This window comes from Gymnodraco acuticeps, unplaced genomic scaffold, assembly GCF_902827175.1.
Source record: "Gymnodraco acuticeps unplaced genomic scaffold, fGymAcu1.1, whole genome shotgun sequence".
NCBI classification, from domain to species: Eukaryota; Metazoa; Chordata; class Actinopteri; order Perciformes; family Bathydraconidae; genus Gymnodraco; species Gymnodraco acuticeps.
This window is the reverse complement of record NW_022992095.1, coordinates 972,536-994,411: the sequence shown is the minus strand read 5'-3', so window position 1 is coordinate 994,411 and position 21,876 is coordinate 972,536. Positions and strand designations below refer to the sequence as shown.

Below are 21,876 nucleotides of genomic sequence, written 5' to 3'. Positions count from 1 at the left end.
CCGGGTCGCTTATGGTGGTCATTTTGACCCGGCTGAAGGCTGGGGGTCGGCGTCGGAACTGAAGCTTGTACCCTTGGGTTAAGGTGGAAACCACCCAGAGGTCTGAAGCTTGAGCTACCCAGTAGTTGAGCTGCTGCTGGGAGAAATAACCGACAGCCGGCCCCAGACCCTCAGCGCCTTGCCCCCCGGCCTCTGGGGGGGCGATGGTTAGGCACCGGATACCGAGGCTGCCTTGGTGGCGAGTTAACAGGACGGTAGCGGGCCGGCCCCCTCGTGGGATACCGAGGTCCCAGGCGGGTACCGGGGTGAGCTGGTGGACGGGAGCGGCCTCGGAAGGCAGATGCGGAGCCTCTCGGCCTACCGGGGGGGGCATGTCTCTGCGAAGAGCTGAGAACTGTTGCTTGGTCTGACTAGCTTGGACAGTCCGTTCAAGCACCTGTATGGCAGCTGAACCGAACAGTTCCCCGGGCTCCACTGGGACAGCAAGGAGAGTCCTCCTACATGCCTCTGATAAAGGTGACTGTGCCAGCCAAACCTGGCGACGAGTCTGGACGAGAGTGGACATCAGGCGCCCAAGCTCTCTTGACATCAGAGCAAACGCCTGTAATGAGGCGTCACTGAGGCTGGTAGCAGAAGCGCTAAGAGCCTCCTGCTGCAGGGAAGCTGAGAGGGCGAGCATGAGGTGAGAGAGGGAATTGCCTATACGGCCCATGCGTGCCGCTGTATCGTAAGCCTTAGTGAGCAGGTCATCAGTGACCCGACATTGGGGTCGAGGGCACCTGGCCTCCGACCTCAGAGCTTCATCAGGGGAAACTATGAGGGAAGCAATGGTAGGCTCCACAGCCGGCATGTGATCAAGGCCGACCTTTGCCTCATCTTGCATGGCTGCTAGGGCTCGGCCATCGGACGTAAGACGGGAAAAAGTCTTAGTGTCCCTCCAGCATGCATGTAACTCCCTCAGATACTCACAAGAGGGAGGAACTGCAAGGGTGGCGGGTGCCAAAGTGCGCCTGAAGAACGCACTGCTAGGCACTGTTTCGGGCTGCTGTACATCCAACTGCTGGCGAGCCAGTGCCATGCGGATGACGGTACTCATGGAGCCGACATCCGCCCCCCCCGAGGATACATGATCTGAGGTACAGGAGCCAGGCCCAGAAGCCTGGGACGGGCCCTCTCCTTCATACTCATTAAATTGAGTGGCTGAAGCTGCCAATGAGAACACATCGTCCTCTGGAATCAGTTCAGGCATGGGTGGACTGGGTGCAGCGGCGTGCTCTGTACGGACACCAGAATGGAGAGCCAAGAGGATTGACTTCATCTGGGCAACCTCAGTAGTGAGTCGGTCCACCCTAGAGGACAGCCTATCAGGCTTAGTCCTTTTCTTGGGCGGGGCACCTGCAGCCTCTGCTGCCCGACGCCTAGGACGGGTAGGTTGGGATGTAGTCGACTGTGCAGGGGGAAGGCCACCCTCAGTCAGTAGTTCAACCCTGGCTAGTCTAGCAGCTCTTACCGCACGAGGCATGATGGTACAATTCATGCACGAGTCCTCCGAAAGGCCCTCCCTCAGATGCTCGAGGCCAAGACAAGAGGGGCAAAGGTCATGGCCATCCTCTGGTTGCAGAGAAGCCATACAGGTGTTACAGCCGTTAAACATAGCACCACTCTTAGGGGAAGCACTCAGCTGACTGTAAATAACTGGCCAGGAAACAAACTCCACAATGGAGGGGAGTGAGCACAAAGTAGTTAGCGTGAGCGTACGCACTCTGCTAACTGGGGTGCGAACAAGTGTGTGGTCAGTTAGTGGTATGTATGCTGTGAGAGGAGAGCGGGAATACTCTCTCCCTAGCGCCGTAGCGAGTTAGCCTGAGCGAAAGCACTCTGCTAACATGAGATGGAATGGTTCTTAAGACAACTGTGTGCAGGGAGAGGGGAGCGGAAACACTCTCTTCACTAGCGCTGTAGCGAGTTAGCTTTGAGCGAGAGCACTCAGCTAACTGGAGGATACAACAGAACCCAACTGTGTGCAGGGAGAGGGGAGTGGAAACACTCTCTTCACTAGCGCTGTAGCGAGTTAGCTTTGAGCGAGAGCACTCAGCTAACTGGAGGATGGAACAGAAACCAACTGTGTGCAAGGAGAGGGGAGCGGAAACACTCTCTTCACTAACGCTGTAGTAAGTTAGCTATGAGCCAGAGCACTCGGCTAACTGGAGGATGGCACAGGAACCAATTGTGCACCGTGGAAGGGCGAAGACACTCTTTCACTAGCGCCGTAACAGTTAGCTTGAACGGGAGCACTCAAACTAACTGGACGATATACAGGTAAGGAATTAAATGTCTGTAGTGAGAGGAGGGCGGAGACGCCCTCTTCACTTAGTGTAGTAACAGTTAGCTTGAACGGGCTAGCATTCAGCTAAATGGACGATAGCTGTGCGGAGACGCTCCTTTCACTAGTGCAGTAACAGTCTAGCTTGAACGAAAGCGCTCAGCTAACTGGACGATAGAATCAGGTACGATAGAATCAAATGTTTGTAGTGAGAAGAGGGCGGAAACGCTCTCTTCACTAGTGCAGTAACAGTTAGCTTGAACGGCTAGCACTCAGCTAACTGGACGATAGAATCAGGTAAGTAACCAAATGTTTGTAGTGAAAAGAGGTGCGGAGACACTCTTTTCACTAGTGTAGTAACAGTTTAGCTTGAACGAAAGCGCTCAGCTAACTGCGCAGTGACAATTAGCGAGAGCCCTCGGCTAATTGTATACAATTATCTCATTAGTTTGAGAATATATAGCACAAACAGCAAAAACGGTAGCGCCGGCTGACGTGCAGGAGCGTCCGCTCTTTACCGATCCGGAGCTCCTAAGATCCGAGCGGTGAATACCGCGGTCCCCTCCCTTGGGAGGACGGACAGCTAGCTCGTCGCAGCCTTTGGAGGGCGAGCGTCTTTCTAGCCCGCAGCTCCGATCTAACGATCACAAGGCTACAGATAGCGATGAGCTAGGATCTTAATTGTTCAGTAAGCTAGCTTTGGCTTCTACTCATAAAGTAGTAACCTACGCTGCGAGAAGATGAAAAAGGACTGAACTCGTCGACGGCACCGGAACTTATGCCTTCCGGGTCGTACGAGGTCACACGTGACTTTGTTGATATAAATATTCGACCTACGCATGCGCGAGACAGAAGATATCCAGTGCTAAAGCACCGCCTCTGGCGGTCAGTAGGTATGAAATAGAACTGATTTGTACACACATCCGTTTATTTACGACGCTTATCAGTCAAAACTAATTCTATCATAAAACTTTTCAAAGATAATCTGTAATGCACCAATACAACAATCTTTGGTTCAAAGACAAAATGCATATAAATCTTTGAGGGTAAACATGCCCAACTTGTTTCAGATTTGACTTAATTATTGGAAGATGATCACGTTTGAGTTGATATGTAGAACTTGATGCAAACGGCTGCTTATTTGCCCAACACCGAAGTTACGTAGAAATGTAATCATTCATTTTCCTGCGGGCACATTTTCTACTAAGACTTTTAAAATGCCATTTTGAATGGAATTTAAGAAAACTCTGTCTCAGTGAGCTATACGTCACTCAGGCTGAAGTCATCATTAGCATACTGCTCTGAGCTGTTGCACTATACCGTTACGTACCGTTCCCACAAGTGGGTAAATGAAACCAGCCCCAATGCTAGCACGAACATCTCGGATTGGCAAAACGAATCCAGTGGGTACGCCCTTCTTGTCAGGCATGTGGGACAGGGACAGGTGAGTCTTGGCCATGCAGATGGGCAATGAACCATATCCCTAAATATAGGATGGAGAAAACAAGATTGGTTAATATGTCTTTATGTGTGTAAGTTATAAAGACACAAAAAGACAGGAGGAGGTGAGCAGCTGACAATGGGAAAGTCAGTGCTTATAATGATCTCACCTGTTGATTGTAGTAATCAATTTTAGCCTTGGCCTCTGGAGTCAGCTCTATGTCATCAGCTCCGTACACTTTTTGGGCAATTGTCCTGATCTTCTCCACTATTGGCATCTAAGGGGGAAACATTGCATGAGAAGCAGGTGGAAACAACATGTGCACTCAAAAGGAAGTAATCAAGCAAATTAGATTTGTGATTACACGTCCGTGTGACGTCAGGGTTAACCAGGGCTACACAGTGCAAATGAAATAATTGAACATGTTTGACTTTTACTGTGCGTCTCATAATAGACACTGCATTCCTTTATTAGCTTCATCGAGGCGGATATGTTTTCGGTTCAGTCTGTTTGTTTTTCAGAAAAAACTATTGGCACAATTTTCATGAAAATGTGTGGTAGGGTATAGCATGGGCCACGGCAGAACACATTACAATTTGGAGAGGATATGAATCCCAGGGCAAAAACATAAATTATTTCTTTATTCAATTTGTGATATTTGGCCGTTGTGTAGGTCTGCAAAAGTTGAGTTACTTTCTAGTTTTTCATCTTTCTCTGCAGTCCCTGATTCTGGTAGCAGCATCATTCACAGCTTGCTTATAGTTACTTTACCTGGGTTTTTGAGCTTCACTATACAGAATGATGTACATTACACTATGTGCAGAGTTTTGTTTTTCACTTATGTTGTGCTCAACTTATATCTCAGTTTCACACAAGCATAGTTTATGACATCGAGAGCAGTTTGGTTGCAAATCCTGGTCCAATGTGCAACTAAATCAAGTGTGATGTGGAGTGCACATAAACTGAAAAACAGACTTTTTTGTGATTTTCCCTCTACAGTATCTGCTCTCACCTCTGTGTTGTACAGGAACTGGAAGTCGCTGGTTCTGCTGGCAGCCTCATGGACAGCCTTGGCGAGCTGGATGGAGCCGCGGCCGCCCTGCGCCCAGTGGTGACACGGCACAGCTTCAGATGCTCCACACTCTTTTGCTATCTCACACACAAGGTCAATCTCTGCCTGGGTGTCCGTCCTACAGGATCACCAGAGGAAACATTGTAAGCAGTGCTTGTTTGTAATGGTGACAAATTACATATTGAGATTAAGATACATATTAAAGTTACAAAATGGTGCTTTTGTGTGCTCAGGGAATGTGCAGACTATCCTATTACTGCTCCTTAGTGGTGGGTAAAGAACAGAAACCAGTACTCAAGTAGTTGTATTATTCAAAGAGAAGTATTTTTACTTCAAGTTATATTGACTCATGTTAAAGTAAAAAATAAAGAGTTTAAATTTGCCTCGTAAAAAATTCTTATCTAATCTGCTAGACAATTGGCAGCTAAATCTAAAACATTTTTAAACAGCTAAATGTATCAGTAAAAGTAGTGAGTATCCCAAAGTAACTGGAGTAGTAGTTAATATATTTTATTACAGATGTACTTGAGTAAGAATAAAAACGAATCCTGCAAATCAACTACATGAAACACTTTACTACCACTACTTTACGATCCATTTCTATGCATATATTGAAAAGTTGGTGACTTGTATTAGCTTATAATTTTGTGAATGTGTGTGTCTGCATGCATCTTACTTGAAGACATTGAGCGCCACCACGACCGGCACCCCAAACAGGTGAGCTATCTGGATCTGCTTCCTGAGATTGCTGCGGCATCCGCCTGCAACCAGACTCAGATTCTAGAGGAGAAAAAGACAGAAGGAGGTCAAAAGGTCAACGCTTTATCATTGTATTTAAACTGCTTGTTGGTCGTTCACGGCATAACGTGGACTACCCCCTCCCGCTCTGGAAATACCCTAATAGAATAAAACGGGTAGTATCCTACTGTGGGCAGTTAGTCATGTATCATTCTTAAATTGTATACTACCATGTGCAGGAGGCCAGTTACTACAGAGCACATTAATAGCATATTGTGCAGCCAGATACTCCCAAGTTCGGCCACAGTAATCCAATCATGCACTGTGTGTGTTGTGTGTGTGCGTGCGTGCCTGTGTGTGCACGTGTGTGTGCATGCAGCCCCTGGCTCAGAGCAGAAAGGTCATGAAGGTCCCATAAATTAATTTCCCTGGCTCTGTTTTTCCCCAGTACTTCTGGTTCTTGTTACAGGCTTCAGAATTAACTTATACTGCTTCATTATTTACTCAGCTGAACCTGGCCAGTGATGTTAGCCAGATATGAGCTCCAACCCACACTAACACACACTCATACACAGGAAGAATCCCACCTCCACTTTGCAAAAAAACACGAACCCGGAAACCCAAAGCAAAGGTTGTATTTGTGCTGTTAATCAAATAAGTGCTCTTAACCATGTTAGTGGGGGATGTATGTATGCTTGTAGGCTGGGAATCAAATGTCTGAGAGAATACAGCTGATCTCTGTAAAATCTATATATATGTGTGGAATGATGGCTTATTTCCCTTGGCTAATGCTACACACACACCTAGCATAAAGGATTTGATGGGTGATATGAAATATTGTGTGTATTGACTGTGTTGACTGTGTTGCACCAATATGTCGTGAGTCACCTCCATGCAAGTCATCCCGATCTTTTCTTTCTTTAAAGTCACGATGGGAATACCAAGCGCATGATCTCGTGTCAGTCAATCAACAACACACAGTCACAGAAACAGCGTGATGTTATTGAGCACATGATTGTTCATTAGCCGATGTCGTTTGAAAGTTTTACATTTCCTCAGAACATCCTGACCGTTACCACTAAATGTAATAAAACAAGCTCAGTTCATTACTTAACTTGATTTTAAGTTGATGTCATTATGTTTCCTTTCTTACTCCTTTTGGTTACAGTGGCTATGCTTTTTTTTAAATGTGTATACGTGTGTGGATTTATGCTTATTCGCTCATACCTCATCAATGTACTCTTTAGGAAGAGGTGCGCCTGCAGACACCTGTAAACACACAAAGAAAACAAATAAACACACACTTCAGTATTATCTCACATTCTTCAGTGCGCTATTATATATAGCATTTAGTTTAGTTTTTTGGCCATATTTATTTAACCACATGATGGAGTATTTATTCATTAAAAAGGACACTGAAACTTTCAGAGATTGTATAAACTAGTTTACTTATCAATTTCTACTGAGTTACAGTTTTTAACCATCCAGCAGCTTTTATCATGACCACTCAAAGCACATTTTCATTGACGTCGGGTGATTGAGACTGTTTATATAACAGTGTGATATTCTAGTTCAGGCTTTTGAAAACACCTATGCCTTTGATTGTTTAATTGTACAACATCTGTTGAGAAAATGTATGGGAGAAAGACAGGCTGCATTCCACATTATGAAAGTCTAAGGCAGCATTATGGACTGAAAATATACAGACATCTGGTGCAATTAATTTACAGTGTGTTATGTAAACTTACATTTGGGCCACCGCCATGCATCTTTAATGCTCGGACTGTTGCAACCAGCACCACCGCATTTGGCCTCAGCCCTGAAGCCCGACACTTGATGTTAAAAAACTTCTCCATCCCGATGTCTGCTCCAAAACCAGCTTCTGTCACTGTGAGGGAACAGATTTCAAAAGATTAACATTTCTAACTAAGTTTACTGGGTTTAAATACGATTATGTTCAGCATACAAAATGGAGGTAAACAGTGTGTACTCTTTAGGTGAAGAATTTGCCAAGTTAATCCTGCACATGAATTAAAAAGGTTGTTGAGGGTTATGGTGATATGTTACATATGCTGATCTCATCTAGTATCCTCTCTACCTATTTGTTTAATGTAATTATCTTTTAACCACATTTATCTTCAAACCAACTTTATATTCACAGCTGGGTTCAGGCAGACATCTTTAAAGAATCATGGGGAAAAGAGAGAGTCTGACTGTGTTTCTGTCTGAACAGCAACACCGAGCTGAGTAATGTATTCACAGTGAGGTTCCCTAAAGACGGAGCGCCTCTGATATGGACGTCCCTACACACAGGCCTCTTGAACAGGATCCAAGCAAAGCAAATAGTCCACCTGGAGTGAAGGCCTTGTTAAGATAAGGTTTCCTGTTACTTATTGTGTGTTGTGTGTGGCACCATTGTACTGAAACATTTGCTGGCGGGCTCAAGCTAGAGTTAAGGTTGATTTCAAGCCTTTCTTGTGTATCGAAGGTTTAACGACTTCTGGTGTATTTGAACCATAGTAGGGAGAAAAAAGCTGCACATATAACGGCAAACAGGTCAACCTCCAGATCTGCTTTTTAGTGTTCTCTGGGCGGTTTAATCTTTTATTAAAAAAATGCAACATGACCCTGCCATGTGACTAATTTGTCAATGTGACCCTTTGTTAGCTACTTACATTTGTGACACCTAAACCATCAATAGAACTTTATGTTGATGTTTAACTAACAAAAAAAGTATACATTAAGTGTGTTTTAGCCCTTAGTTTTCAATAAAACACTAGTTAAAGGTGGGGTAGGTAAGTTTGAGAAACCGGCTCGATATACACTTTTTAGCCGGCCCGGCTAAAGTAACTGGATGGCCTACTTGCCTGTCAGCCTTCCATCTGTGCACAAACTTATCTCGTGCCCTCATTGGTCATGTGCGTGTTCGTGTGTGTTGGAGGAGGGGCTCTGTAAGGAAGTGGCAGATTTTTTCCGGCTGTGTATTTTCAAATTCTAGCGCACTCGAGCTGGTTTCTCCAAAATTACCTACCCCACCTTTAAGCTTAAACAGTCCATTTCATAACTTAGCAACAATTCTCAGTAAAAAAAACAAAGCACTATAACTGTATCAACTGTTGTTTGTTCCTAAACAAAATACTCAATTTAAAGTGATTCGTTAGAGAACATTTGTTATGCTTTGTCATTTAAATCAGCTTTCTTTAACGAATATGGCTTGTCAAAGCGTGACTCCCTGTGTACGGCAAGAAAGCAGTGAAAATGTTCTATTTGAAAGGCTAAACAAATATTGGTTGAAGCAGAATATTTCTTTGGATTAAAATACATTTTTTTCTTAGTTTGTGTAATTGAAATGTTTCCAGTAACTCTAGACAAGCAGCCACAAGTGGAATCATAAGGCGCATTCACACTGCGGTACTTTTCCCACAAAGGTTCATGTGAACTTAGTTCATGTGAACTCTTTAGTTCGCATGAACTAAGTACAGATCGCGTTCACACTGGAAAAAGTCCCTGGGGGTGGATTAGGCAAATGAAGCCGCTGACGTCACTTGTTCTTCTTCTGCTTTGGGTTTACTGGCAGGCCGCAAACCACTTCACGGCGTATACTGCCGCCCAAAATCCCCGGCCGGAAGTCCCCGGAGTGTGATTAGGCGCATTGGCGCTTTCACACTGCGGTACTTTTCCCACAAAGGTTCATGTGAACTTAGTTCATGTGAACTCTTTTATCGCGTTCACACCAAAAAGAGCCGGTACTAAAATTAGTTCATGTGAACCTTTTTACCCCCTCGAAAGTCCCTGCTAGAGAGCAGGGACTTTCGAGGGGCTCTTTGTGAGAAAAGAGCTATATTTCTGATTGGCTGGGCGGATTGCAAACCACGCCCGTAAAACTCCCAAAAAGTTTTGTGAAGCCGCCATTTTATTATCCTCGCATTAGCATTATTAGCATTAGCATTAGCCCAGCGCAGAAACGCAGAGAGACTAACTTATGGCAACACAAAATAAAACATGGGAGCGGTGGAGATGAGGAGGTGTCGGCGTTCTGGCGATTTACTCGGAAGGCTTCAGTAGAAGCTGCTGACTCCGGGGACTTCCGGCCGGGGACTTTGGGCGGCAGTATACGCCGTGAAGTGGTTTGCGGCCTGCCAGTAAACCCAAAGCAGAAGAAGAAGAAGTGACGTCAGCGGCTTCATTTGCCTAATCCACCCCCAGGGACTTTTTCCAGTGTGAACGCGATCTGTACTTAGTTCATATGAACCTTTGTGGGAAAAGTACCGCAGTGTGAAAGCGCCTATTCACACTGCGGTACTTTCCCCACAAAGGTTCATGTGAACTTAGTTCATGTGAACTCTTTTATCGCGTTCACACCAAAAAGAGCCGGTACTAAAATTAGTTCATGTGAACCTTTTTACCCCCACGAAAGTCCCTGCTAGAGAGCAGGGACAGGCGCTTTCACACTGCGGTACTTTTCCCACACTGTACTTAGTTCATGCGAACTAAAGAGTTCACATGAACTAAGTTCACATGAACCTTTGTGGGAAAAGTACCGCAGTGTGAATGCGCCTAATGCGCCTATTGTGCAGATATGACAATTTTAATGTATGTTGTCCAACCAATTTCATTTAACATATACATTGTCTGTTTAATCTGTGTGTGGGCAGCCTGTGTATTGGACACAATTACCATCAGCTAACCCTCATATCATTTAATTCAATTTGAAAGATATTAATGTAATTCGACTCGGAAGCATATCAGGATAACAATTCAATGAATGTTTTTTAAATGTGTTTGTGCATTTGCAAAGAACAATAGATCTTTACAGTAAATTGTGCAACTTTATATAGTTTACATAAAGATCCCAGTAAGAAATGACTTATTCACTGTAGCTTAAAGTGAGTGTGGCTGACGCTTATTAAAAGACCTTCTCTTTGAGGTTTTAGTGAGTGTTTCAAATAAGGAATGCGTCACTCTGCATGCTCTTTGGAGTTGTCTGCATTAGTAGTTAGAGTATGATTTATTTCACCAAAGATGCAAGAGTAAAACAACTCAAGTAAGGATGCTAGCAGAGAGGTGGGAAGAGAGAAAAGAAGTGGGAAGTGACAAGAAGCTGATATAAAAACTCCACTGTACAACACACTGGCCCTTTAACAGTTTCTGGGAATATAAATGACATTGTTGACGTTACGCAGACATTGTTGACGTTACGCAGAAATTGTAGTTTGGGTGGCCTTGGCTGCATCATCTCCATCGCAAAAAGCCTTTCTCAGTAAAGAGCAACAAATAAAGCCTAAAGGGATGAGAACAAGAATGTAAATACATTTATTTGGCTACAAATTGGCCACTGACGGAGCGTATTGTTCCCGTCAGCCCAACACTAGAGCTCTGGCTTTTATACTAAACTAAACCAGATTTCCAATAAAGCTCACATTCCTAAGTTTATGATTTATGTATATTTCCATAAAACTGAGAACAAGAGTATGCAGAGAAAAAATAATTGGGGTGGGGGAATAGTGAAAACAAAGGCTATGAGTATGTAATGACAGTAAGTATGACAGGCTTTCCACTACAACAGTGCACCAGGCAGGAGATTGACCCCAGAGGATGTCATGAGGAAACACTTACAAGCTTCCTGTTCTGCGGGACAACCTTGAACTGACCGAGAGCAGGTGGGGACGAAGAGGTCGGTGTTGTTGTGGGTGAAGAGGAAGCTAGATGGTGTTACCACAGTCATAGCATTGGTATCAGCACCCGTGCCAAAAAACACTTGCAGAAAGGACTGGAAAGTAGGCTAACACAACCATCTATTTCCTGCTTGGGTTTTCCAGTTAGATTTATTTTGCTTAGTTGTGCTGGAAAAAAAGGTGGTATTTTCATTGTTGAATAATGTGGTCTTTTTAAAAATGTAATAAAACAAAGATATTAAAGTTACAATGCATACAACACATCAAACTGGCAAATATGTATTGGAAGAGGCCCATTTTCTGTACGTAACAATTGTTTCTTATTAATTATCCCAACAACAAACTAATCAATTTGTCATTTCAGTATTACTTTTAAATTCACATCATTATACTATGTGAGGAATGTATTTATTGTGCACCGGTTTGCATATGAAGTCCTGATTCTGATTCACTAAACATGCTTAAATGCACATTATAAACACAAATCTAAGATGAAGAAGTTAAGGACAATTTGACTAACTTAAATAACCAAATTAATCAGAGTGAATATCTTAAAAGACAAGTTAAAACAATGGCAATGGTGTAATGTTGAGATGGTTTTTAAAATGTTGGTGTAGAGCTTGAAATATTTGACATGCTGAACATATCATCATCATATCTCACAGACCATGGACCACCACGGTTTAGGGAGGCTCTGCGGTTTGGGAAATCTTACAGTAAGTCAGTGTCAGAGGGTTATCTGCGTTCAATACTCCAGACCAGGGGTGCCCAACCAGTCGATTGCGATCGACCGGTCGATCGCGCCGAGATTCCCAGTCGGTTATATATAATATTATATATTCGGTTTTTATCGTTAATGTCCTATGACATAATCTTCCTGTGCCAGAATAATGCACTTGAACGCATCAAAGCTTTGCGATTGGCCGGCGTGACCCCATGTGTCGGGGCGTGGCTGGTGGGCAGTGGGCACTATTTCGCTGACGTTGTCCGTGTCAACAGTAGTGATGGGAATTCCGGCTCTTCTTGGTGAGCCGGATCATTTGGCTCGGCTCACCAAGAAGAGCCGGCTCTTTCGGCTCCCAAACGGCTCTTCTTTTAATTAAATCAAATGTAGCCCTGTTTTGACTAATGATTTATATGTGTACACATATATCACTTAAATTATTCAATACATCCTTTGTACTGAAGTATTCAAAAGTAAAAATTACATGTTTAATATAAATGATTTGCTGTGGCCAATTGTTTTCATTGCATTTACAGACACGTGCAACTCTCTGATACCACCCAATGAATGCATTGACTTGCTTGTAGAACCACGCTACACAAAACAGATAGCAACACCTATAAAACTATTTTAAAAAAGGGGCTACTGTATCGACCTATATAAAGTATATAAATATATATATTTTTTCTAAATACCAAAAAGATCCTGCATTTTAGCCATGCCTCATTTCGCTCTATTTGCTCTTTCCAGAGCTGTTTTTGCAGAGGGCTGATTCTGTGAGCTTCAGCTGACCACGCCCCCCTGCAGGAGAGGGGAGCGTGCTCTGAGATCAGCTGCTGGGCGGTCAGAAGAGGGGGAGAATCTCCGTCCTCCGTGTTTTATTTTTATAGAAGTAAGAAGAGAAGTAATGGGGCAGAAACCCTCCTTTTTACGCAGCGGTCCAGACATAGACATCAAACGGCGACACATATTCAGTTGCCAGTTACTTTGGCATTAGGGCAGGGATATCTAGATACTTTCCAAGGTTTGACATAATGAATTGTGCTACTTTTAAAGCAAGCAACGATGTTTTCAAATCTGTAATCAAAAAGCTCCTCAAAAACACTATCGAAGCAGTTCCTGCCGTTGCTACGTTAGTTCAAACAGTAACAACGGACTACTTTTCTTAGCGGATGCATGTCAATTTAAATCAATACATAAAACTATTTTTTAAATCACTAAAATCATTTTCTAAATCCATAAAAGCATTTCCATTAATATTGGGAGTCATGTCGTTACTTTGTTGAGAATGTGGCCATGTAATAAACGGGATAATGTGCACATTGCATAATGTGCCTTCATGCCGATCTAGATCCCTCCGCAAAAATGGCTCGTTCGCGGGCGAGAGCCGGCTCCCGTGGTTCACTTAAAAGAGCCGGCTCAAAGAGCCGGCTCTTTTCAACAGGAGTGACAGTCCGCACACACACAAGACCGCAATTATGGCAGAAGCAAAAGAGCCCAAAATATATAATTTTCACTCCGAGTGGGAGGATGATTATTTTTGTATCTATTCCAATTCAAAGTCCATCTGTCTCATCTGCAATGCGAGCGTGGCTTTATCGAAGAAGGGTCATTTAGGAGCGGCATTTCAAAACAGTGCACAAACGCTGCGAGACGGAATTCCCTCCTAATTCTGCCCTACGCTCTCAAAAGGGGAGGGGCCTGAAAGGACAGCTAAATGCACAGCAGTCCATTTTCACCAGGCCCAACAACAAGAGCAAGGCTGCTACCATAGCATCTTATCGTGTCAGTCACGTTCTTGCGAAACACATGAAGTCTTTCAAAGACGGCGAAGTTGTGAAAAGCATTCCTGGAGGCTGCGACGCGCTTTTTGGGGACAGTAAAAAATAACAGAAGCATTTCAACAGGTTTTCGATATAATAAAAACTAAAGTTAGATACCGTTATTAATCAGCTGTAAGTTTGAACTTATTCATTATAATTATTGTACAAAATGGTATAAGAATGCAAACTTAAATTGATTATAGTCTATTATCAATTCAGGTTAAGAAACTAGTGTTGCTTGCATCCTATTTTAAAGGCATTTCTTTTTATACTCTACTAAAATGCAACAAAAAAGGGTTTGATTCTATTAATTTAGTCTTTTTTATTGCACTTTGGCAGCAAATTCCTGTGTAGCTTCAGATCTGAGTTGTCTTATTAGTAAGCCTAATTTATACTTTTGTAGCAACACTATTTTTATATAATGGCAAAGAAAGGGTTCAGAGTCTTTTCTTTTTTCCCTGTGTCATATGTGGCAGCACTGTTCAATGTTTCTTAAACATTACCCACTGTAGTATGTGACGTGTGAATAAACTCCAACTCTGTATCAACAACACTGTTGTGTAACTTCAGTTAAATACTTGTATGTGTGTAGATTAGAAAGAGGTAAGATAAAGGATCTGCAGTATTTTATGAAGTATTCATCGTAGAAAGGTCAGTTTTATACAAGTAGAAGTGTGTATTTTCCTGGTAGTAGGCTGTCAGCAATGGCTACGCCTCTCTATTTGGACTGGTAGATCTCGGCAGACTGGCAACTTTAAAAGTAGCTCTCGGTTCAAAAAAGGTTGGGCACCCCTGCTCCAGACTGTTAATGATGCAGGAATCCTTCAAATCTAGCAAGTGAAATTCATCCACCAGCGACCCCTCTACTGGCAGCATTTCTCCATTTTAAGTCCAGATTCCAAAGTGACAGGAAAAAAAACACAATGATACAGAGCGAGATGAAGCATGGCCACGAGTATGTTGATACACACCCCAACTACCCTCAGTGAGTTCACAGAGAGTTTATGTACTTCCTTCCTTATTTTAATCAGGTTTGAGGATTTATACATTTGAGAACGTTTTTAAATTGGTGATATCGGGTTATTTAAACGACATGTAATCCCCTAAGAAAGATGATATGGCAAACTTGATGGCAATTGCTTATTCACACGTCCAACAGAATTGGAGCAGCATACGCATTTATTTGGAGTTATGTTCCTGGCCTTGTGGTTTATATAAGTCAAGCAATACAAGTTTACCCTACTGTTAGGTCTGTTTTGGTCCCTACAAACTTCGACTATGTTCTGCAGTCAGTAGCTACGTTTTTTTCCAAAGAGCTTTCTTCTACAAATGGCAGCCTGCTGTGCGAGAAACAAGTTTGTCGAGACCAGTTAGAGTTAACCAAACAAATGAACTGCAGACAAAGAAGTAACGTCGTAATTCTACTACAGTTTACAGACTATACTTGTTTTATTTGGAGTTCATGGATTTGCCTTTATTATGCAAGTTTTTTGTGCAATGATAAATCAATACTGAACATGTGAGTGTGTTTTCCATTGCCCCTCTCAAAAGTGATTTAGCTAATCTAGCTAAATCCTGTTTGACTTTGTCATCATGTTTAAAGATCTTAACCGTTACTTTGATGTGTACAATATTCTCAAAACCAATAAAAACTAAGACCATTACTAAGAAATAAGGACCCAAGCTGTACATTCTCTAGTTTTATCATCAAGTGAGAGGATACATCTGTTTTGTATTACCTAGTTTTCTAAATCGGAGTATAAATCCAGTTTATAACCTTAAACTTGATCATAACACTAGATAACACCTTGGTAAAAAACAAAGAGCTGACTTGTTGTTCAAGACTTTGTGCAGAATTATACATTTTCTTAACTTTGCTGTGGTGTTATTTCCAGTGCTGCCAGTTAAAAAAGGCATCAGGGAAAGAGCCTGAGCAGAAAGAGGGGGGTACATGTATCCCAGCTGCAGAGGGAGGAAGAGGAGGGAGGTGGAGTTCCTGACATACCTGAGAGTCAGGTAACAAACACACAGGTGGATGGAATAAAACCTGCTCCAGTGTTGTGAAACCCAACACTCTGCTCACGCTGCATCTGCCCAGCTCACAGGTGACAGCCTGTGTAAATGTTGTGAATCACCCTTCTCCTTTGACCTCCTACACAGAAAACCTTTCCCAAATACACATAAATATAAGCTTTGATGAGCTTTGCACGTCCATCAAATTCACCTGACACACTGGAAAACACACACGTGTAAATTCCACACATATTTCTGCAGCCAAAGTAAAGGAGGACGGAAAGCGAGCAGCAGGAGAGATAGACAGATAAAAATGGAAATATTCAAGTATGCTTTGACGTTGAAGGGATTAGTGTGGTTTACTCTAAAGCATTCCAGGGGCTCTTAAGATTATCAATCAGCTTCCTTCCTCTCCGGTGTGTTTTTTTTTACGCAATCTCTCCGACTGTTTCCTAGAAAGTTGCGCAGTGGCAAGACACCAGGGCAGCACACCAAGTCAGTTCGAACAGAGCCAGAACTAAGATTAATGCAGGCCAAAGGTTGCAGCAGCGGGGGAGCAAGTTGAAGTTTATGACTGGAGAAAATTGTAAATTATAATTTAAGCTACCCTGCTAGGGAAGCTTAAGCATTAAATTCCACATCTGGCGCTTCTAGACTCTACAGTTAACATCTTGTTGTCTGTCATCCCCACAGGTTTTGTGGGTGTGCATCTGCTTTAGCTTGTGTGTGTGTGTGAGATCTGTATGCGTGAACGGTGAGTTCTTACCCACAAAGCCGTCTCGACCGACCAACTTCAAAGCCAGCTTGTCTGCCAGCACCGAGGAGTTGCCATGGGCGATGTTGGCAAAGGGCCCAGCATGGACAAACACTGGCGTACCCTGCAACAATTAGAGGGGCTCAAAACATGCAGGAGTTGAGAAAACATTGAAAACAGGAACTCACTCTAAAAACTTTAAATAAGGACTTTCCAGTTCTTTCATTCTAAATTCAACATCTTTGAGAAGCTTATTGAAGTGTGGTTGCACTTAGGCTGGCAGCATGTTTGTCTAAACAGTCAACACAAGTTAAGAGGTGCTCGACTGGCATGGCAGCCTGACTGTGGGCCAAGCTTCCTTCCCCTGCTGATTTTAGGATTACTCCCTTAAGACTGGACACACACAAACTAAAGGTTGCTGCCTCTTTCAGACACTCAGGCTAGTACAGTAACTTTCAGCGAGACAGTGCAAAATGCAATACACTTCATGATCATGTTATATGCCCACTAAGTTCTGATAATAAATGCAATACAGTAGGTCACATTTTTTGAAGTAGAACTCTGACTTTAAGACCTCACAGTCTAAATGTTAATTTCTCTGTAAACTTTAGATACCAGTTCTCTATCAGAAACCACCCATGCAAGTAACATACATTTAAAATAGCCACAATATGTATACAGTATAAATGGAATAATGACTTTAATATAAATAATGAAATTAAATGGTTTAGAGCAGCGGTTCCCAACCTTTTTCAACTAAGGGCCCACTTAAGAATTTAAAACATTATCGCGGCTCACATTCAACCATAAACAATACGGAGGCTAAATAAAGTTCTGATTGGTCAAATCAGAACATGTGACACGTTGTTAATCCAGTAGAACAGACCACTGTCAAGGACTGTAATGGTGTTCCTAAGGAGGATCAAGAAAGAGAAAGTAAAAAATTAATTAAAAATGTAAATGTTTCCACACAAATCATAATGTTTTGCAAATTATTTGGCGGCAAATATTGAATTTACATTTACACCCTTTAATATGTTATTTGGGCTTTTAGATGAAGACCGCACACAGTTAATAAATTAAATAAACAACTATTCTTCTGGCTAAAATACATATTTTTAAAAGTCAATCAAGGAGTAATCTTAATTTAAGGTGTTTGAAGAGTAGATTAAAAATACAATTTCTTTTTGAAAAAATGATTGCCACAAAAAATCAAAGTGTGGCTCAACACGCCATGAAATGGGAAATAATTAGCTCTAACGATGAGTGGGATTAAAGCAGTGGTTCTCAAACTTTTTCTGTCAGACCCCCCCTTTGGAGAACAAACAAAGTCGGGCCCCCCCAACACAAATAGTCAGGCTCAGTGGCGGCGCCAGAGATTTATTTTGGGGGTACTGTGGGGTAGCTTGACGTTTCATAGAGGGTGCTCAAACATTTAGGGTTTCCCATTAATGTACCGGTAGCTACAGTGGAATGTTCTACTGCAACAATCCCCACGCACACACAGTGTACCCGTGACTGTTACAATGAAGGCTCGATAATCAGCTCACGGCATATAGGTGTAAGCACTAGCAGGGGTAAAGTGCTATTTTTATAGGTGGTGTGTGGACCTCACATAGGGGGGTCCGGGGGCAAGCTCCCCCGGGAAGATTTATTTTTAAATATTGAAATTAAAAGCATCAATCTGGTGCACTTTGAGAGCAAAATGAAGAGATCTATGGATACATCTCTCAACACAGAACTGTAAACAGATTTACTATTTCTTTATGGATATTTTAAAAATCACTCCCCTTTTAAACTTTATACATTTTTTAATGTCATATAGTATTTCATACCTGTTTTTAATTTATTCTCTTATTTTTTTATAACTATAATGATCATATAAACGTGTGCCTCGGAAATAATTGTTTACATTAATGGTGACCAAAACGTGACCCACTGAGATAACACTGAGAGAGTCATTTAGCTCACTGAGTCTCTCAGTCTGACAGGAGAGGCCTCTCCTCCACTTTGTTGTAGAAAAAACTCCTTATATCCGTTAGCGTAGCTCGCTAGCACCAGAAGCTAACATCAACGATCTCCGGTACCGGTGCGCTCTCTCTCTCTCGCTCGCGCACGCACGCACACACACACACAAAATGGCTCGTTCCACACACACACAGAGCCGAGCTTTAATGAAACACAGAGACCCAGACGTAATAGTACTGCATCATATTATTTTCGATTTAATAATTTTTCAAAATATGATTTTTTATTTTTTTTTAAATCTTTTTTTAATTTTTCTTAATAACAATTGTTCCTCCTGGTCTCTCGCGCCCCCCTGTCATGCCTCTGCGCCCGCCTGGGGGGGCGCGCCCCCCATTTTGAGAACCACTGGATTAAAGGAACAATAAATATGCTCGCTATGTTGTGTTTTTGGAGGTCAACCTATTTTTGTTTGTGAAATGTTGAAGTGATCCTACAGGATCTTTATTTCTCCTGTTTTTGTTCTGTTTTTGTCTGAGATTGGAATGTCATCGCCTATATGTTATTGTTATGTCCATGTTTGTGTTTTTAGCCTGTACAAAAAAATAAATAATAATTTGGTGGCCCACTTGCAATGCCTTTGCGGACCACTAGGGTTGGAAACAGCTGGTTTAGAGACTTCACAGAAATGTTCTCAAAATGGATGGATGGATATTCATGGCATGATATTTTCACAACACAGTTTTGCGAGTGTGCCGTTATCTCTTTGGGTTTGTTGTGTTTTCACAACATTAATGTGTTACCTTGGATTTAAGATTTTGTATCCATTAAAGCCATTTGCATTCAAGTGTTTAAAAGAATAACAAAACTACCGTCTAAAAAGGAGAACTATCTAAGAGTGTTCATGACAAAACATATAAATACCTCAATATTTGTTTACAATAGCAAATAAGGGTATATTCTTCTTAGCTTAGTTGAAACTCTGCCACTACAGGCTAAAGCTCAAAGCCGCTGTCAGCTTACAAAAGCAAACCTGAGCTGAAATGCTTAAGGGGACAAACTCTGTAACTTAGAGAAGGCAACAAAGAATACGCATACAGAGAAAAGGTCGACTGCACCACATCACAATCCTTCCGCTGCACTCATGACCGACTTTAAAAAAGGAAATTACTAAGAAAACTAGTCAAGAAGAAAACTGGGGAAAGGCAATTGACCTACACTACACTGCATGTGAATTCCTTGAGAGGGAGGAAAAAGGAAGGATGGGAAGGACTTGCATGATTTTCTAAGCTTTTGTTTGCATACCTCTCCCACTGCCTGCATAAACAGCCTCCCCTCGGAGGAGTAAATCAGCCATTTAACAACGCTCTGACAAACGCTGTCTGTTCCTCTATGTAATGTAGTAGTAGAAATTACAGCTGCATTAAACTGCATTAAGACAAAGAAAGAGTACATGGATAAATGATTCACATAAGAAGAAAAAGTATAAAGCAACATTTTTGTACCTATCCTGTCAAAACATATTTCTTTGTTTATACCAATGGAAAGACAACACACGTCATACATAGCGTGGATTTCCATGTGTGTTTGCAACTCCTGAACTTTTAACTTGACCCAGTAGACTTTCTACGTAAGTACATGAAGGAAATAGTATCTGGCAATGAATAAGCCACTACAGGGTAATGAAAGGGAAAAGCAATGAGAAGCAGTGTGTCTCCTCTTCAGCTGATGGACAAGAGGATTAGAAAGACTAGGGAAATGAACAAAAACAGGAAGATGGAGATCATGTCCTGGTTTCCTCTTTGTGAGCATCTCTTGTACTGTCCACTACACCAGCTGCAGCCCAGTGCTACACTAACAAAACATTCCCAAGCTTATTTTCAGACGGCACAGGGATGCAAACCTAAGAGCAGTCCCATGTCTGATTGTCTGATATGCTCTACTGCTTCTCCCCAGGAAAGATGCATGCGGTCGTTTCGGCACGCCACGTAGACAGGATGTTTGAAAAACGCAAAGGATGACTGAGGCCCGCTTAATAGACACGTACGCAAAGAGTGAGATAAAAGACTATTTTTCTCTTGTGCTATGTTTCCTCTAAACCCCATCTGAAATAACACATGTGTCTAACACACACCAGCTTCCATATGCCAACTCTATTCTCATGTGTGCATCTGTATTCAACACAAACAATGACAAGCGAAGAGGGCATAAAAGGGCATAGGCGGTCAAGCTGGATGGAAAGTTCTCACGGAGCTCAGAGGCCCTGACAGTCCCGATACCAGCTCCCTGACCAGAATGACAGGAAACCCACACAGGAAGCGGTTTCACACAACAGGACCGCAATGCTTCCTCCAAAAAAACATAGAGTAACCAAATCTCTGCTTCATGCACCACTCCGCCCCCTCTGCACCCCCTGAAAACACAGTCTGTGTTTATCCTCCCCACCCAGTAGCCAGTTTACCAAGCTTTCTGTTCAGAACAAACAGACGAAAAATAGCCAGGCAACAAAAACACAAAAGCCGTTAGCAAACAGCATGACTGCTAACATTGTTAACTTTAATGACTTAAATCAATCCAACAGGAAAATATACTCGACTCGTTCAGAAAAACCTTTGGCCCACAGCTCAGTGACTCAGACTGTAGTTAGAAAATTGTAAGTCGAGAGCTTTAACATCAAAGATAAAGCAGATGCCTTTGTCTAGATGAAAAGACTCTTACACACTGCCAAGGCACCAGAATGAGACGATAAGTACTGCAGCATCACGTTTAAAAAGAAGAAAGTCTCATTTCAAGGACAAATAAGGATTTTTTTATTTTATTTGTTAGTGTTAAAGCTGGCCTGTTGGCTTGTCTTACCCATGTCGTGAAGAGAATTTATACTATTGAAAAAATTCCTCTTTACCAAAAACCCTAAAAGTGGAAAAGACCATTTCCAACACAGTGAGACTATAAATCATTCTGATTAAATGTATATACTCGTAGAAGAATTTAAATGACAAATATGTTTATAATACATTTGTATTCAGTTTATTGATTCCAACTGCCAGGATTTGAAGTTTTTAAATCCAACTATATGAGATAAATAAATAGGAAATGTAGTAAAAATGTCAATGTTAACAACAGCATTGGTGTGTTCCATCCCAGTACACTCATATCATTTAGTTTGCAGCTAAAACATGTTTACGAGTGCAGCACCTCCTCAATAAATACAAGATGATCTTCTTAAAAAAATTAATGTATCTTCTATGAACTTGGTACTTCTTTCAAGTGGGCTTCTGCTGTACCGGAGAGGCCAAAGATTCATTCTAGATGTCTGGTTTGTTATCGGCTCATTCAATCCTTTAAACC

General features: G+C 42.2%; 1 protein-coding gene across 2 annotated transcripts in view; it reads right to left on the bottom strand.

Annotated features, from left to right (window-relative positions):
- The window catches only part of mthfd1l (methylenetetrahydrofolate dehydrogenase (NADP+ dependent) 1 like), a 48,321-nt gene that overhangs the window by 11,025 nt on the left and 15,420 nt on the right, over positions 1-21,876 (bottom strand). For both annotated transcript variants that reach the window (XM_034202773.1, XM_034202772.1), the window contains 7 exons: positions 16,576-16,687; positions 7,323-7,462; positions 6,802-6,843; positions 5,513-5,616; positions 4,777-4,954; positions 3,934-4,041; positions 3,654-3,806 (listed from right to left, as the gene is read on the bottom strand). In XM_034202773.1, the coding sequence (XP_034058664.1) occupies positions 3,654-3,806; positions 3,934-4,041; positions 4,777-4,954; positions 5,513-5,616; positions 6,802-6,843; positions 7,323-7,462; positions 16,576-16,687 (837 nt within the window). The remainder of the gene's footprint in view (positions 1-3,653; positions 3,807-3,933; positions 4,042-4,776; positions 4,955-5,512; positions 5,617-6,801; positions 6,844-7,322; positions 7,463-16,575; positions 16,688-21,876) is intronic.